General features: G+C 31.9%; 2 protein-coding genes across 2 annotated transcripts; both read left to right on the forward strand.

Annotated features, from left to right (window-relative positions):
* The first annotated feature begins 6,601 nt into the window (after positions 1-6,601).
* On the forward strand, positions 6,602-14,572 carry LOC108331758 (uncharacterized protein At1g32220, chloroplastic). Its single transcript, XM_017566670.2, has 10 exons — positions 6,602-6,775; positions 7,135-7,246; positions 7,338-7,426; positions 7,729-7,784; positions 7,886-7,941; positions 8,490-8,583; positions 11,662-11,741; positions 13,213-13,255; positions 13,542-13,633; positions 14,059-14,572. The coding sequence occupies exons 1-10, from the start codon at positions 6,720-6,722 to the stop codon at positions 14,236-14,238; spliced, it is 858 nt and encodes a 285-aa protein (XP_017422159.1). The 5' UTR covers positions 6,602-6,719; the 3' UTR covers positions 14,239-14,572.
* A 1,290-nt stretch (positions 14,573-15,862) lies between these two features.
* Positions 15,863-17,815, forward strand: LOC108331343 (ankyrin repeat-containing protein BDA1). Its single transcript, XM_052876843.1, has 2 exons — positions 15,863-16,502; positions 16,777-17,815. The coding sequence occupies exons 1-2, from the start codon at positions 15,906-15,908 to the stop codon at positions 17,545-17,547; spliced, it is 1,368 nt and encodes a 455-aa protein (XP_052732803.1). The 5' UTR covers positions 15,863-15,905; the 3' UTR covers positions 17,548-17,815.
* The last annotated feature ends 204 nt before the right edge of the window (positions 17,816-18,019 follow it).

An 18,019-nucleotide genomic window follows, 5' to 3' on the forward strand; every position in this document is an offset into this window, starting at 1 on the left:
ATACAATTACTAAACTAGTTTCTATTTAGTAAATTTGTTGTCGGAGTAAATTACAAGTAATTAATATTAATCCTATTCAATAGTTTTGATTTGTCACCTTCTTTTGACTCGAGAATCATCAAGTCACATTCTGTTTCGTCCAGTGGCCATGATTTTGGACATGTGGGTTTTGAATTTTGTGTATCCTGAGAATTGAAATTAGCATATTCTCATTTGGTGCGCCACTATTGCCACCAAAACTTGTTTGTTCTGGCTCTTCTGGGAGTGATATTATGCAATTCTTATTATTGGTATGGTGTTGTACCAAAAAATGAGAGTGATGGAAGGTTCAGTGAAGATGTTGTGAGTGAGGAAGTGGAAGTTGGTGATGTGAAATGGTTGGCTGGGATATCTCTATCAATTGCCAATGTCTGCAACTTCAACAGTATTGCATATATATGTCCCACACTTTCATCACCCTCCAACGACAAAGGTACGAATTCAAAGGACCATCGTATCACCTCACTGTCCTTATTTGCTTCCATCACACCACTTTATAGGTTTTTTTAAAGAGGATTACCAATGGTTACAATCCCATAAGCTTGTGGATCTATGATATTCAATTTTCACATTTTTACTTTACTTAATTAATATTTAGGTTTATATATTTAGATTTTCCAACAAAACTCTTTCCTAAAATTATCTTATTTTCATTTGAAAGAAAACAACTCAGAAACCATTTTAAATATTACAATAACTTTTTTTCACCTAAGAAACTCAAAGAGGAATGTATTGGGTACAAACAAAGTCTCACATTAAATAAAATAAGAGATGGACATGAGTTTATATACACATAAGATACCTTTATTGGTAAGAGGTTTTTTGAAATGGTACCGAAAGCAAATCCGTGAGGACTTAATCCAAAACGGACAATATCTTACCAGTGTGAAGATCCATGTGTATGTGTGTGTTGAACCTCCTTACAAAATGATGAGAGAATGACAAGTAAAGATGCTAGGGAATCCAAACATGTCCTACACCTATTTTTTTTATGCAAGAATCCCTAGATTCGAAGTAGAAAGGAAGTTCCTCCTAAGTGATTTTGGTGATTATTGTTAATCAGTTTCGGATTAACAAAAGAAAAAAAAACATCTTTTCAGAAAGCTTGAAGCATATGTGCTACCCACAACTTGCTTTTATTTTATTTTCACATTAATATACTTAATTAGCTTATATATTTCTCTATATTCCTTTTCCGGTAGAATATCCTAAAACAGTTATCTCTTTAATTTATAAAAACAAATCTCCTTGCGAGTGCTTTTGCTTTTCATATTTATTTTCCTCTTCTCTATTTCATAAAATTCCTTCCAATTTACTAACAATTCCAAGTTCGTTTATCTTATATTTATTTACTAACATATTTATTTCCTGCTACTTATTTTTATAGAACACAATTTGTTTTAGCTCATCGTGACAGGAGATATAACAATACAACAAAGTTATTAATATGTTTGGTTGAGAAATTTTTATAGGGTAACTTTTTTAGAATTTGAAATATTTTATAACAAGATGTGTTATCTGTGTAAGGAATTTTAAAAGAAATTTAAATTCTAAAATTTTATTAAAGTATTTGGATTGTTTGAATTAGATAATTTCAAATTCAATCTAAAATTAAAAATTAAAAATTATTCATGTTCAAATTCACATTTTCATCTTAGTATTTTTCTTTTAACTCAAGTTAGTTTTGACTTAGGTAAGATCAAGTTGGTTTAGGCTTAAATTGAGCTGAGTTGACTTGAGTAAAGTTAAATTTCGAGTCCGTTTAAACATAGATTCAATCAAATTAGCTTAGGTTCAAATCGAGTTGATTTCATCTAGGTCTAGATCAAGTCGAGATAACTTAGACTAAGATTGAATTGGGATGACCCGAATTGAGATTAATTTAAGTAGTTTTAAAAATTAGCATTCATTAAATTTGAATCGCCTTATCCAAAAAAGCATTAAAAATAATAATTTGAAATGAGATCAACTCAAATTTAATATTGTCAAAGTTATAAAATTTCATATGCAAACATAAGAGAAGTAGCATAAATAATTTTTCCAATCCTACAAGAATTTACCATAAACAATAGTATAATAAAAAAATGCATTAATGATTATAAAAGAAAACATAAATATTTTTAAGTGGAAAAATTATCTTAATACAAGTTAGTTAATCAAACTTTACCAAAATCAAATATAGATATTTTTTCGATATGCCCAATAGTCTCACGTCGCTTAGGATTCGAGACTATAGACAGTTTAAATACTTCTTCCTCCTTTCACCTTTCAAGACCTCTTTTAAAGACAAAATTGTGATGAAATTTTAGGCTCTAAAACAGACAATATTACCTCGTATTTATGGTGATTGATATTAGCAATAACAATTGACGGACTTGAAATTAGAACATTAGAACATTTGACGCTCACCATAAACTACGATAAACCTTTGTCTTGACCTCACTCTTCTATGGTCACCAATCGCAATTGAGAATTTATTAGTATTCAATCGTACACATCAAAACACTTAAATCTTGTCACTTGACCAAAAAATCATATTTAAGATTTCGATAAAAACAAAAACAAATGTAATAAGAAAATAAGATCAAATGTGCAAACAAATACCCACAACCATTCAATAAATAAAAACAATAACTCTTCAAATTTTGAATAATATAAAAAAAAAACCGAAAACTAATTTCTTCAAATCACAAGCTTTCAATCACGATATTCCAACTTTTAAAATAAAAAACAATATAATATAAGCCTATTATCAATTTTTCACTTCGATCCAATATGGTAAAAAATTAAAATTTGACTTAAACTATCTAGTAAATATGTGAACCATTTTTTTTTTCTCTGTCTTATTTTTCGCTCCAAAAATGTGCGAGAACTAAAAGACTTGTACTTGTTTAAAATAAATTATTTTAATACTTGAATATAAACGTATTCCGACAACTTTAATATTCTTTATTCTAATAAAACAGACTTAATTATTATTTATCTTATTTGATGGCGGATTTCATATATTCTGTTTACCTTGGTTGGTTAGTGTCATTTTATACTGCAACGAGAACATTTTTTTTTTTGGGTATCATGCAATGTCTACTTTAAAGCGTCATTTTTTTTTATTTTATTACATCAAATTATATTCTTACACATTCCATAAAAGCTTCACCACTGACTTCAAATTCTCTCCAATTTGAGTTTTTTAATTTCTAAGGATAGCTTTTATTTGTAGTGATTAATATGCGGATAAGGATAAACCATCAAATGTATGGTATATGTATTTTAAACATGTACTTTAATCATTGTTATACTCTTAATCAAACATTAACAACAGGTCCAATTAATTAGAAAAAGGTCATTATCATTCTGGCCGTTGTAAAAGAAATTATCCACACTCGCTAGACAAAACAAGAAAGGAAAAATTCACAAATGAAGTTGGCATCTAGTTCTACCTAGACCTGTCAATTTGGCCCTCCTTACATGGTTTGGCCCTAACCCACGTGGGTTGGGGCTAGAAAAATTCATAGGGCCAAAAAGCTCCTCGTAGAAAAAGCCCACGGGGCCAAAATATCTTCAAAAGCCCTGTGGGCCAGGGCTAGCCCATGGGCCTTTTTTTTAGAAAAAATGTTCATTTTGAATATAAGAAAAAATATAATTAACTCTTAATTTGTTACAAAAATAGTTACTATAAGAAGCAAAAGCAAAATGACAATATTTATTGAGTTAGATTCTTTAAGTATATAATTAAAGGATCATTTTATAAATTTGAAATTTAAATATTTAATTTCACTTTTTTTTTAAGTTATAAGTAAGAAATTAACTTTTTATCTAAAATTATCCTAACTGAAATTTAAGAGAAGATTTTCTCTAATTGAAACTCTTAATTTAAAAAAAAATGAGGCTTCTTTATTTTCTTAGAAAGTTATTGAAAAAGAAATTAAATATAAATGATTTTCTTTTTCATTTTATACTCAACAAATCATGTTCATAACAAAAATAATAAATAAAAAGAAAACACTCATAAACCTTGTGCAGACTAAAGTTGTATTCGCCCATAGAATTCAATCTCGTCGTACTACTCACTCAAAATGTTTACATTTTAAATGTCAAAGACATAAATATAAACATAAACATAAACATACATTTATGTTATGTGTTCTAATTGAAAGTTAAAAATAAATTATTTAATGTGTTAGTTAAAGAATTGAAACACTATAACATTTGTCACTCTTTAGTACTTTAGGTCTATTTAAAATTTTCATTTTTTATAAATTTTTAAGAAATTAACTTTCTTTTTATAATATATCTTATGATGATTTTGAGAAAAGATTATCAGAGAGAAAAAAATAAAATAAAACATAAGTTTAATTTACACATAAAATATTAATACTATTTTTGATCCAAAAATTTTAGATAATAAATTTTTGAATTATTTTTAATTTTAAATAATTAAAAACAGATTGAGTGATATTTTAGAAGTCGAGGAAACAAATCAATGATTCTTTTTAAGAATTTTAAAAGCAGTGCAAATATTAAATCAAATTAATATGTTATTATCTCTCTTTGTGGTTATTTTGATATTACTAATTATATATAATTTTCTAATAATTGGTGTCTGCAATATAAGACATAATTTTATTAAAATTGACAACAAAATAAAGCATTTTTATAATATTTCAGTAAAATAAATTTGTAATACTATTTAGTTGTATAAAATTAAGTGTGTGGTTTGCAATTGTTTTTAATTATTTAAAAAAGTGGTTATTTTGAGTATTAAATATTCTATTATACTATAATTAATTAGTTTTATTTAATAATTTGAAATAAGAAATCAATTACATGAATATAAAATTTAGTACTTTTAATAGTTACTATTAAGAATGTTGAAGTTTAGTTTCCAAAAACATTTTAGTGGGCTAAACCCACCTTAACCCTGACCCTAACCCCCTTGAGAGGGGGCTTTGGGGGTTGGGACTTTTTTTTGGCCCCCATTTGAGGGGCTTCTTAAGAGGGGACTTTTTCAAGAGTGGGTTAGGGCTAACCCCAGGGTCATGGATCAAATTGACACCTCTAGTTCTACCCAACCCAATTGAAAGTGGGAAGATGATAAAATATTATAAATATTTTCAAATATTCTACGGATATATAGTTTAACTTTGTAGGGATACACAATAACGAGAAGAATAAAAATAGTAAAAGGGTTCCCAAATATATTAAAATTTCATATATATGAATTAAAATTAACTAGTAAAAAAATTTAAATATATATAACTCAATTTTATAAAAATAATTTAGTAATATGAGATTTGTTTTCGTTTATATAAATTAATTTTATTTTTAGTTTATAAAAGAATCTATAAATTTATTATTTTGAATTTTTGAATTGAAAATAACATTTTAATTTTTTATATAAATTATAAAACTCTAAAAGATGGTATTTTAGAAGTGATGATAGTTTAAAAATGTTTATATTTAAAGTAGATTGATGTCGAATGTCTCATGAAAAAATCTCTTATTAGACTAAATTTACTCGTTAAATAATAAATGAATAAAGCTTATTTATGAATACCTTTATGTTATTTCTATAAAAATATACTTTCACGGCAGGTATTTTGAACGAAATATTAAAACAGTGTCTCTTTCCTTTGAATCGTGGTTGAGTTTTAGACAGCAAACGGGGGTGGTAATAGCAAGACATTGGGTCCTGTGTCCTGGGCCGAGGACCAAGGCGGAATTCAAGTCACGTGGGTCGAAGAAAAAAGTAAGGGGAGTTGCTCCCTCCACCCCCACACATCTCTTCCTCCACCTCCCCAATTTTCTAAAATGTCAATTATATCCTTCTAAAATAATAATTATATCCTCAAAAGTTAAAAGGAACACTATCTTTGGACGGATGACATCCTTCAACGGATGTCAACATCCGTTTAAGGCAAAACGGATGTCAACATCCGTTTCGCCTTAAACGGATGTTGACATCCGTTGAAGGATGTCATCCGTCCAGAGGCAGTGTTCCTTTTAGGTTTCGTTTTTATTTTACTACGTTTTGCGGCTCATGCAAGGATTATAGGCTTGGATATTCAAAGGATTATTGGAAGTATGGGAAGGGTTTAGGGTTTAGAATTATAGGAAGGATTATGACTACGTACCTGGAGAGGAACCACGACAAGGACACTACACCATAAACGCACTGCACCACGTATTGCACCGAGAACAAGAGGAAGATTGCTTGATAATTCTTTTCACGATCACCAAGCTTTGCAGAAAAATATTTTACTCATACAAGGAACTACGTAGGTTATCAGTGAAATATGTTATAAATGAATAAAATTAAAAAACAATAATTTTAAAAATAAAATTTTACTGAGGGGCAAAATAGTAAAGGAAAGGTGGAGGAAGGGGCAAAAAGGTAAAGGGGAGGTGGAGGAAGAGATGTGTGGGGGTGGAGGGAGCAACTCCCAAAAGTAAGCCGTGTGAGGAAGTTGAGGTGGGAATATAGCCACATAGAGCGAAGAGGTGTCAGCAGGACGAGGCGCCACGTGTACGCTGTTGCTTCTCGCCCTCAGCACTTTCCAGTTAGTTTAGTAGAGACTGTCTTTCATGAACCTTCTCTCGCCGTTCCTAATTCTCCTTACAAGCTTCTTTTCCTAAGTAACATTCGAAACAAAAACTCAATTCAATTCCATTACCATCAAATGAGGACATTGCTTTCGCGCTTGATCCACTCCACGCCTTCCATTTCCAGGCTCAAGTATGCTTTCTATTCTTTCCAATCGTTATGTTCAGTAATCGTGTCGTTTTTTGTTGTATACTCAATTCGATTATCTGCTCCTCGTTGATATTTTCTATTTTATATTCATATAATTTTTTAAGTTTCTGTAACTACCTGGTTGAAATGAAATTGAGCTGTACCAAATTAGCAATGCTGTACATGATATGCGATGGAGGATAGCCGCTACAATTTAATTGCGTCATGAGTTTAATTTTTCTTTATGGAATTCACTGCGTTAGGTTTCGGTACGAATGTGATTTGAATTTTCTTGTCTTCATGATTTGTAAATTATTGATTAAGTCGTTTCACGGTGTTATCCTTTTCTTCTTACCTTGCAGTACAACGGCAGTGTGCGGGAGAAATCTCTGCACAGATTCTAATAAAGTTGATGAGCCATTCAAAACTGAAGAAGCAGAGACTGTAAATGTGCCCCCACCCCCAACAGAAAAGGTATTCTGCCACGATAATTATATGTGGAACATTTATTTTTCTACCAGTATCTGGCTTTCTAACCTAAAACTTGTGTTGGGTTTTATGAAAGTTGCTTGTTTTGGGAGGCAATGGATTTGTCGGATCACACATTTGTAGAGAAGCCTTAGAACGTGGCTTATCTGTTGCTAGTATTAGCAGGTTTGATGTTTTTTCTCATTGGACAAAACTTGGATGTAATTATGTAGGCGTTTTAGGTACTGTTCTTCAATCAGAATTGAAATTTCATCTCGTTAATCTATTATAATGTTTGCATTAGAGGAATGCATTATTATATAACCACGTCTATGTTTTCTTCTTCATATTTTTTTGTATTATTATCGATCTGTCATTCTTTATGTATTGTCACTCTAAATTGTCAACTGCTTTTCATATTTATTATTAAACATTTTTCTTCTTGTAACGTATCTGCATTACCAATAACTCCATGTCTTACTTCCCAGGTCTGGCAGGTCATCCCTACATGATTCCTGGGCTGGCAATGTTACTTGGTATAAAGGTCTGTTTTTTTTTACTTATTCTTTTTAGCATTTTCTTCTAGACAAAATCTTAGTGGGACACTACAATAGTCTAACGTGTATATTGTCTTCCAATAATTAGGGAATATCCTTTCAACTGATTCATTGAAAGAAGCTCTAAATGGGGTCACTGCTGTTGTAAGTTCCCCTTGTTTTGTTATAATGCATATTAAAAATTTAGTCACAACTCCTTTCCCCTTTAGTTTATTATAATGCCTGGTAAATATTTTGCAACTTAGAGGCCCAAAAGCCTAGTTTGTTTTATTAATTTTTTGCTTCTTGTGCTATTACAACATGTTGCATTAGATTTTGAACAATTTGTTTGGTGACATGTTTTGATCAGTTTGTTGAGACTAAATATCTCACTTTTATGTCTCTTCATGGGATAAGCTAGGTAAAGTGGTTGGAGCGTAGCCTTATCGGTTTTAGATAATGTTGATGATAATGATTGTACAGTTTGGTTGCAAATTATGGTTCTAACAGATTATAAGGAAAGAAACAGAAGTGGGTTTTTGTGATTGATTACAAGATAATTTGGGTTGAGAGAATTATAGTAACCATCCTGCACGCATGGCACTAACTGACCTAATGTGTCTAAATTTTGTTGGTTAGGATACAGAATTATACGTATATATGTTCCTTTTTTATGATAAGCCTATTGTGCTAACTTGTGTTTCTTTTGTAAGATCTCGTGTGTTGGTGGTTTTGGCTCCAACTCATACATGTACAAAATTAATGGGACTGCTAACATCAATGCAATTAGAGCAGCTTCAGATCAAGGTAATTGAGGAATTCAAACTTCTATTCTTAATAATTGCTTGTTCAATTCTTACCACTTCTTCTGAAATGACTATCTACCTCAAGTGTTTGGTACATTCAAGCCATCGGGAATTTCTTCAAATTTAAACTCGTTGAGGAGTTGCTTTATTGATATGAGTTCACAAATAACCAATGTCATTGTCCTATATTCTATTATGCTCATAATCTTGGCTCAACAATTTGTTTCTTAATTTTACATGATATTAAATTAAATCCAACAGGAACACAGTTTCTTGAAGTGGAGGGTGTATTGCTTGGTGACCCTGACCCTACCCAAAACGTTAGAATATCTAGCAATTTGAGTATTTCCGTTATCTTCATAATTTCCATGATTATTCTTAACATACTTTAGGAGTTGTATGACTGCATCCTGATGTTCTCAACAAGGGGAGTTTAATAATTGACTTACCACTCTCACTACAAATGCAATGTCAGAATGAATCACTGTGAGGTAATTTGACTTACCAATTAACTATTTGTATCTCACTGGGTCAGAATATGGCTCTCCTTGATCAGGTATAACTTTGACACTCGAATCCATTGGTGTTTCCCTAAACATAACATTTAACATCCCTGTTCCTTCTAGAATTTCACTAGCATATTTTCTCTAACATATGACTATCCCTTTTTGGATTATACAACTTTTATACCAAGAAAATACCTTAAATGTCCAAGATCTTTTTGTCAGAAACCGTTAAGCAATGTATTGTTTTAATTGGACAATACCTACCTTATCACTAGCTATGATAACAATGTTGTACACATATACAATGAGATAGATACTTAGGTAGGGAGAATGATGCTAAAATAGAGAATGAAAAACATCACTTTGTATCATTCCAGATTGTTGGATGACAGGCCAAAAATGCTGAAATCATGCACAAAGTGATTTCTCGAGGCCATACAGGGACCTTCGTAGATGAAATACCATATCAGACTACTCCTTCTAAGCGACAATTCCAGTAAGTTGTTCCATGTATACTTTCTCATCACAATCACGGTGTAGAAAGACATTCTTGATGTCAAACTGAAATAGAGTCCAGTGATGAATGGTCACAATGGAGAAGAGAAGTTGGATAAATATCATTTTGGCAATATGAGAAAGTGAGTATAATCTTATCATAGATTTGTGTGTATTCTTTGGCAACCATACAAACATTATAGCGATCAATTTTACCATTAGTCCCTATTATAAGAGTACTCGGCATTGAAACGACACCCAATAATTGACTTGTTAGTTGGAAGAGGAACCTCTTCCATGTACCACTGCTTTGAAGGATACAGATCTCTTCCATCATTGCTTTGGCCACTCTGGATGAGATAAATCTTCACCTAGAGACTTAGGAATAAGAACTAAATACATCAAGGACAAACAAATATAAAAAGGTATGGAGGAAAGTCAATGATAATTGAGGTTAGTATAGTGAGGAGAATGGTTACAGGTACACCCGGTACACCATATATTAGATATGTGACATCGAAGTCAATGTCCCTTGGACCTAAGGAAAAAATTGAGATTCAAGCAAATGAATTACCCATGTGTACCACCAAGGCCATAAGATGGTAATGTAGGAGCAACAGGTGACTTGATAAAAGACGTCTAGACAATATTAGGTGAACAAGGGGGGTTTCTCATGGAGCTTCCAACACTTATTAATGATGTATAATGTGGTGACAATGTTCACATTTGGGACGAATTTTAAAATTACTTGTGCAAAAACATCCAAAACTATTACTCTATGATCCAAAACTAGTACTCTTTTGCCAACTATGTCATTTTAATTAAAATTGATTTTAAATGTTAAAACTAGTTTTTAAAAGCGAAAACCAATTATTAGCTTAAGATTTATAACCATTTTTAGTTATAGCTGGTCATGTAACCAGTTCTTTCATTTCTACAAAACCAAAATCAATTATGGAAACAAGTTATGGGTTGGTTATAATATTCACTTGTCATGTATGGTAAATATTTTTAACCATTTTTAAGATATATATCTGATTATATAATCAGTTTTAGTTACAATCGGTTATATAATCAGTTTTTCATAAATTAGAATTAGTTTTACCAAACCAAAATCAATCATGGAAATCATTTATGGTTTTGTTATTATAATATTCGCTTGTCATGTAGGGTTAATTTTTATGATCATTTTTAATCAACAGGTTATTATAAAACTGGTTAATTGGGATTAAAGTGAGTTCACTTAAAACCAATTATTATGATAGCCCCTACACAGAAATAGGATATGTTAGGCACTGTTGTTCCATTTGGATAGCATATGTTTGATGCATAACAATTATAAGCTTTTAGTGAAGAGTCTAGCCTTTGTTGTCATGTGTTTGAGCTTTCTGTTATAGTTTGTCTATCTTACAAAAAAAGTAAGACATACGCACAAACTTTTCTACTACTATTTATAGGAGAGAAAAAACAAAATGAGTTTGTCCATAAGCTAAAATTAGCTTATACATAAATTAATTTGTAGATATTCCTGTATAGCGTCTCTAATTCTTATTTTAAACTTGAACATAAATTAATTTTAACTTATGGAAAAACTCATTCAGTTATTGTGTTCTTATTTTTTTCTCTTTTAGAAGTGTTTATGGAGAAGTTTGTCAAAGAGACCCATAGTGCATTCTTTAGAAAATATCCTACGTTTTTTTTTTCGTTTGCCAATTTGGGCCATGGCAGGTGTATAGAATGTTGTATCATTTCATGTAATTGTAGACCAAACTAAGCAGTTGTCTCTACACATTTTCTTTGACAATTTGTTTATATATTTATTTGTTGTGAAACATGGAATGAGTCAAACGATAGAAGTTGGTTGGTGTTTAGTTTAATTAATTCAAACCTCATCTAAATTATTAGGTGATATTTAGCAACATTCATTGCAAACTCGTTGCTATTTGCAAGTTTACTAGATTTAGAAATAAAAAAACTGAAATTGGTTTTGTATTTTTGTTGTTTGACTAAGTATTGTTATCATTTCCTTTTGTATAGTTATCTACCATTTATTGGTTGATTTATTCTTGGTCTTACAGGTGTTAAAAGATTTGTCTATATCTCTGCTGCTGACTTTGGTGTAGTAAATTACTTACTGCAGGGGTATTATCAAGGAAAGGTAATATGTCTTACTCTTTATCGTGAGGATGTTTTGAGGAATGAATTATTAGTTGATGAATATTGCTAGGAAACATGTGACGGAGAAGTATGAAAAATTTTACATTCCATGGGTGCATTAACACTTGCTTCATAGTTTTGACTTGTTAGTTATTTGAAATTTACAGTTTAGGACAATCACCTAGAGCATGATTTAGTAGATTTAATATTGTGATTCAAAAGTTTCGTATGATTTCGAGCAAGCCACTTTGTTTTCTATCATCGCTCACCTACATATTGCATTTATCTAGTTCTTTGTGCTAATGGCATTGTCATTATAGTAATGATCAACCAGGTAGCATGAAGATGAAGCAAAATCTTTTCAAGTGTTTTTAAACAAAAGATCTTGGTAAACTAAAATATTTCTTGGGTGACTGGGTGGGCTCCCACTCCCCCATTCATAGAAGGTCCACCTCCAGTTTATGTATATTTATTAGATATAACTAGAGGCAAAGTGTTATAGTCAGGTCCAATGCCAAGGCAAATTATCGAGCTATGGTTGTTGTCTGTCTGGAGCTTGTATTAATCAAACAGTTCCTTCAGGATTGAAAGTTTGAGGAGGCTGCAAGTTATCACTTATGTGATAATCATACCACAATGCATATTGCCTCAAATTCAGTATTCCATGAAAACGATGAAATATATTGACATTGATTGTCACTTTTTTAGACGGGGAACTATAAGCTAGTTTTGTCAATTCCCAATATCATCTTGCTTGGTGCATATGACCTATATCCTTTAATCTGAGGGGAGTGTTAAAGTCTTGTAGATATGTTAGAATCTTATATTTATAGTAATTAATGATATCAGGATCAATTAGATTGATTATATAATTATGTTATTAACCTAAAATATGGTTACCGGGTATTATTTAATTATGTTCTATTATCTTTAAATTGCATAGCTCCACCATGGTTTAAACACAGAATTCATCACATGCCTTCTTTGTTCCTTTATTCTAAACATATATATAATTCTTGCCGGCATAAATCTACTACTTAAAAACTACATTCTTAAACATATGATTCCACCTTTTTGCTTCCCTCTAATAGACTTGTTATGTCCTTTGTGCATCCTCCTAATTCTGGAAGATTCACCTCCTGATGGTTTTACTGATTAATCTCCTGCAATACTCTTCTGTCTTTTTTTCTCTTCAAGTGACAAGCCACTGACATGGTCTTTCCTCGATCTGAATGAACTTGGATCTTCAGAGTTGGGTCCAAGCCATCGTATGTAATAGATCATGTAAAGAGATACGTAATGATTTAAATGGTTGGCTGATTCTAGTCATCTATTTGTGATATTCTGAATTCTATTTGTGCTGCGATCTTTAACACGCTTGCATTAAAGAAAAAAAAATTGTAAATTTGATGCTGAAACGTTTTCTATTTTTAATATAGTGAAATTTTTATATAGTGTCGTAACTTATGCAGAAAGCTGCTGAAACAGAGCTCCTGAGCAAATTTCCATATGGAGGTATGTAATAGCAATTTAGAGATATCACTTTCACCGGTCAAATTATAATATATAAATAGTTATTAATTTCATTTTATGAGTAGTTGGTTGAGGTTGACTTAAGTTTAAATTTTATTTTCTTAAAATACTATTAAAGACATTTATAGTTTATTTTCTCGCAGTTTTGTATTCTATTTTAACAAATTATTGCAGATATTTCAAAGAAAGTATAAATCGTTGCTAATGATTCTTGTTACTAGGGAGTATTATGCTCGTATATGATTGCCCTATTACATGCTTTTTTCAGGAGTAATTCTAAGGCCAGGATTTATTTACGGTACTCGAAGTGTTGGGAGTATGAAGTTACCCCTTGGTGTAATTGGATCTCCATTGGAGACGGTAAGTTCACGTGCTTCTCTAATACGACAGACATTACTTATCTCCTTCGATGATTTGACATTAATTTTAGAGTAAATTATAATAATCCCTTGTTAAGTTTTGTGAAATTGTACAAACAGTTCTCTACTTTTTCTATCCCTACATTTACCTTTTTTAGTTGGTTAACCCCCCTTTTTACATTACACTGATTCTTTGAAGTGTTTGGAATAAAAATTAGAGCACGTACACTTATAAGGGAGGTTATCGTAAGTGTGAAAAATGTGGGGCCTGTCTGTATATCTGTATGTCTGCAGTGCACATTTATGGCATAACACTTTTTACTTTTTCGGTTTTGATTGAACGTCTAATTCCTAAAAATGATTTAGTTTCTTCTGAATATCAACTTAATAAATTTGTTCGTATGTATTTTGACATGACTGCTGTAGGTTCTTCAAGTTGCTAAACCATTAAACCAGATCCCACTTATTGGACCTCTATTGACACCTCCTGTCAATGTTACTGCGGTGGCAAAAGTTGCTGTTAGAGCTGCTACTGATCCTGTTTTCCCACCGGGGATCATAGATGTCTACGGAATACAACGTTACAGTCAGCATAAATCAAACTAAAAATATCTTTATTTTGTTCTCTGGGTCAATCTAATATGGAGCGATTTGCTTCTGAATATCTGTGTTTTCTGAACTGAGAATATTTCTGCATATCACTTCCTTGGCAGAATAAAGTCTGAAAGTGCGTGCATGTAGCCGTATATCTACATTTTTAAAATTTTCAACAAGCCATAATTCTTTGGTTGAACTATGTCGCTTAATGTAATTAACCCACTTGGTAGGTACGTGGTCCGAATGTTTGATTAGTTTTGAAGACGACCGAGATGAACTGTGGACAAAGGCTCCGTCAAATCACGTAATTTTCAAAGGAAATAAAATAATAGATTTTACTTTATGGTAGTCTTGAATGGAAAGAATGAGATTCTAGTCTTAATCATTTGATCAGTCTTTATTCTGTTACTTGACTAGAAGAAATACATTTGGAACTGGTCCAATCTATTTTTTATTTGTTTTGGGATCATGCACTTCCAGTCAAATTTTATGAATAAGGAAACGCGGATACACTTTACCAACCAATTTTAAGGAAAATGTAAGCCTTTGGAAGACCTTGGAAGACCGGCATTATGAGCCCTCAATAAATATGGATGGAGAAAAATTAAGACTGGAGAAAATTAAATGAATTCATTCTGATATATAAGAAAATTGAAGCATAGAACAACATTCACCAAACACAAAGGTCATCATTGCAGTTCATTTCCTTGTACATCTTCACAAAAAATGAGGAAGAACAACAACTGATTAAATGTGAAGGAAAATTAAAAGAAATTTACATGAAGATGAAGTAGGGTCAGATTGGTCAAAGAGAAATTCAACACCAATCTTTTTCAAACAATCTCCAAATAATTTGTTTTAATAACGAAATATTATATTAAGATGATAACAACAAATATAATAAAATTTTAAAATTAAATAATGATATTCTATTGTACAGTGTCTATAAAAATATAAGTACAGTATGGTTTGACAGCTGTAAAAGTCTAAAATTATTCATGTATATTTTAATTAAAAGTAATATTCTTAAATTTCAATTACTATATATCACTAATTGTTTAGTATTTTTAACATGGTACTAATTGAACAATTAAAACATCGAAAGACAGACCGAGAAGAATATTATGTTAATCTTGAAAATATTTCAAATTCTATTATTATAATATTGATGAAGATTTTGATTTTGCCTCTAGAAAACATGTAGATTAGAAAAACTGTGTATACGTTATCTAGAACTTAAAAATCTGAAACTATAGATCTATTTCCAACTTAAATATTTGGAAAAATAATCATCCATAATAAACTTAAATATAAATAAATCTAATTAACTTCACCTTATTTAAAAACACCATTCTTAAATCGGTTTATAAGTTCAAAAGCACTGATTTTTTATTTATTAATCGTTAAAAAAATAGTTAAAATAAGTCAGTTACTATTAGTTTATTTAGAATGAGAAAAAGTGCACTAATAATCTCGAAGAAGAATGAACGTGAGAAACACGGAGAGAAGAAGTGATTTATTTATTTATGAAAGAAAGAAGAGCAACTTGATATGTGTTGACCGTAAGGTCCACGGGATGACGATGGCCAAAAAATGGTATATAAAAGGACCGTTAAAGCCCTTTAAACACTGATTTTTCGTTGTATGAAACCTGTTTTCTCTCAAATCATATAATCATGAACAACTCTTTGGTCGTAGCTGCACAAGATGGGGACGTAGACTTGCTCTACAAGCTGATTCAGATGCAACCCTACGTGTTGGAACAAACCGACTTCATGCCATTTGTTGACACTCCACTGCATGTTGCAGCTGCTGCAGGACATGCAAGTTTTGCCACTGAGGTCATGAGACTCAAACCCTCCTTTGCATGGAAGCTCAACAAGTGTGGCCTCAGCCCCATGCATCTTGCGTTGCAGAACAATCATCACAGATTGGTGTGTCGCTTTGTGGAAATCAACAAGGACCTCGTCAGGATCAAAGGGAGAGAAGGTCTCACTCCTTTGCATCTTGCAACTCAAACTGGGAGAATTGACCTTGTGGCAAAGTTCTTATCGGCTTGTCCAGATTCCATCGAAGATGTAACTGTTCGAAGTGAAACCTCGCTGCATATTGCTGTGAAATATAACCAGTTTCAGGCTTTGGAGGTCTTAGTTGGATGGCTCCAGAGAAACTGCCAAAGACACGCTCAGAACCGCGAGAGAAGGATTCTGAACTGGCAGGACGAAGCAGGCAACACAGTTCTCCACCTTTCTGTTCTCAAAGTCTTCCCTCAGGCATGAGCTTCAATTCTTTCCTTTTACTTTCAAAGACTAAATTTAAGTCTCAAAACCAGACATAAGACCAATTTATAATATATAAGTGACTACAAATCTCACTTTACACGTCATGGTATCAGAATTATAGTTAAAGTCTATTCTAGTGATATATGTTATTTGTTGGACACGTTGTTCCATCCGTTATCGAACCACCCTTAGATTTCTAACATCAATTTTAAAGTTCACTTATTAATTATTAATTATTGCTTTGCATTTTGTATTCTTTGTGCAGGCAGTTAAGTTGTTGTTAGATAGCAACATAGACATAAATGCCAAGAACTTTGAGGACTCGACAGCGTTGGACATAGTAGAGATTAACCAAACACAGGCTCAGAGTGCAGAAACCAGAGACATGTTAGTGAGGCGTGGAGCTTTACGTGGATTTTCACTTGCTAGCACAACACTCGTGGAAGAGCTACGAGCAAAAATCACATTGAATGAGAGAATAGCAATATCGGTGACTCGGCTGAGGAAGAGAATATCAACCGACACACGCAATGCTTTGTTGGTGGTGGCCATTCTTTTTGCGACAAACACTTACGAATCAGTGCGTAGCCCTCCCGGCGGAGTTTACCAAGGAGAGGGTAGTGTGATGCCTTCTAATAAGAAAATCAGCACATCATTCCAGCACAGTGAGTATGCAGCAATGCAAGAAATTGCTGGGAAAGTGGTGATGAAAATGCAAATCTTCAACTGGTTCTGGTCCTTCAATACGTTCTCCTGTTATCTTTCCATTTTGATGATATGTTTTCTGATGCCACGAGGGCGAATCAGTGTTTTCGTCACCTTTCCACTTTCTATATTTTCTGGATGCTACGTCTTCTCCATGTTAGTGATATCACCCAGTTTCAGGTTAAACACTGCCACTGTGGTTCTGCCATGCGTCTTCACGCTCTTCTACGGTTGGGGAAGTTTCATATACATTAGATTAGCCAAAAAACTTAAAATGTATGCACATAAACAGAAAGACACCTTCAAGTTTGTTGGAGGAAACAGATGGTAATGATTTGTGTTCATAACATAAAGACCAGAAATTTATTTTGGGAAAATGTTTCAGAAAATAGAAACTCTTTTCCCTTTCATTTTTTAAATGGTTAGAATCTGTCATTAAATAAATGTGTTGCACTAGAAAATAAATGCAACGAAGTTATTAATGATTCATCTATATCAAATGCATAAACTAAGATTTTATTAATTATATAATTTCCATTATGGATGGCAGTTGACGTTCACCATGACAGTAAAATCTAGGGGGTGGTGGTAGATTAATTGGTAGTGACATTTATAATGTACTAATCAATGTAAATAATTATTTTATTTGGTTCTTCTATTTATATTATTGATAGGTTTTTGTTTATTATTGGTCTAATTATGGTTTAATTATATTTTAATATGATTATCTAACTAATTTGTGTTAAGCTGTTTTTAGACTGGTTAATGGCATTGAACATCTACTTATCAATCATGTGTTGATA

Source organism: Vigna angularis, chromosome 4 (assembly GCF_016808095.1).
Source record: "Vigna angularis cultivar LongXiaoDou No.4 chromosome 4, ASM1680809v1, whole genome shotgun sequence".
Taxonomy (NCBI): Eukaryota; Viridiplantae; Streptophyta; class Magnoliopsida; order Fabales; family Fabaceae; genus Vigna; species Vigna angularis.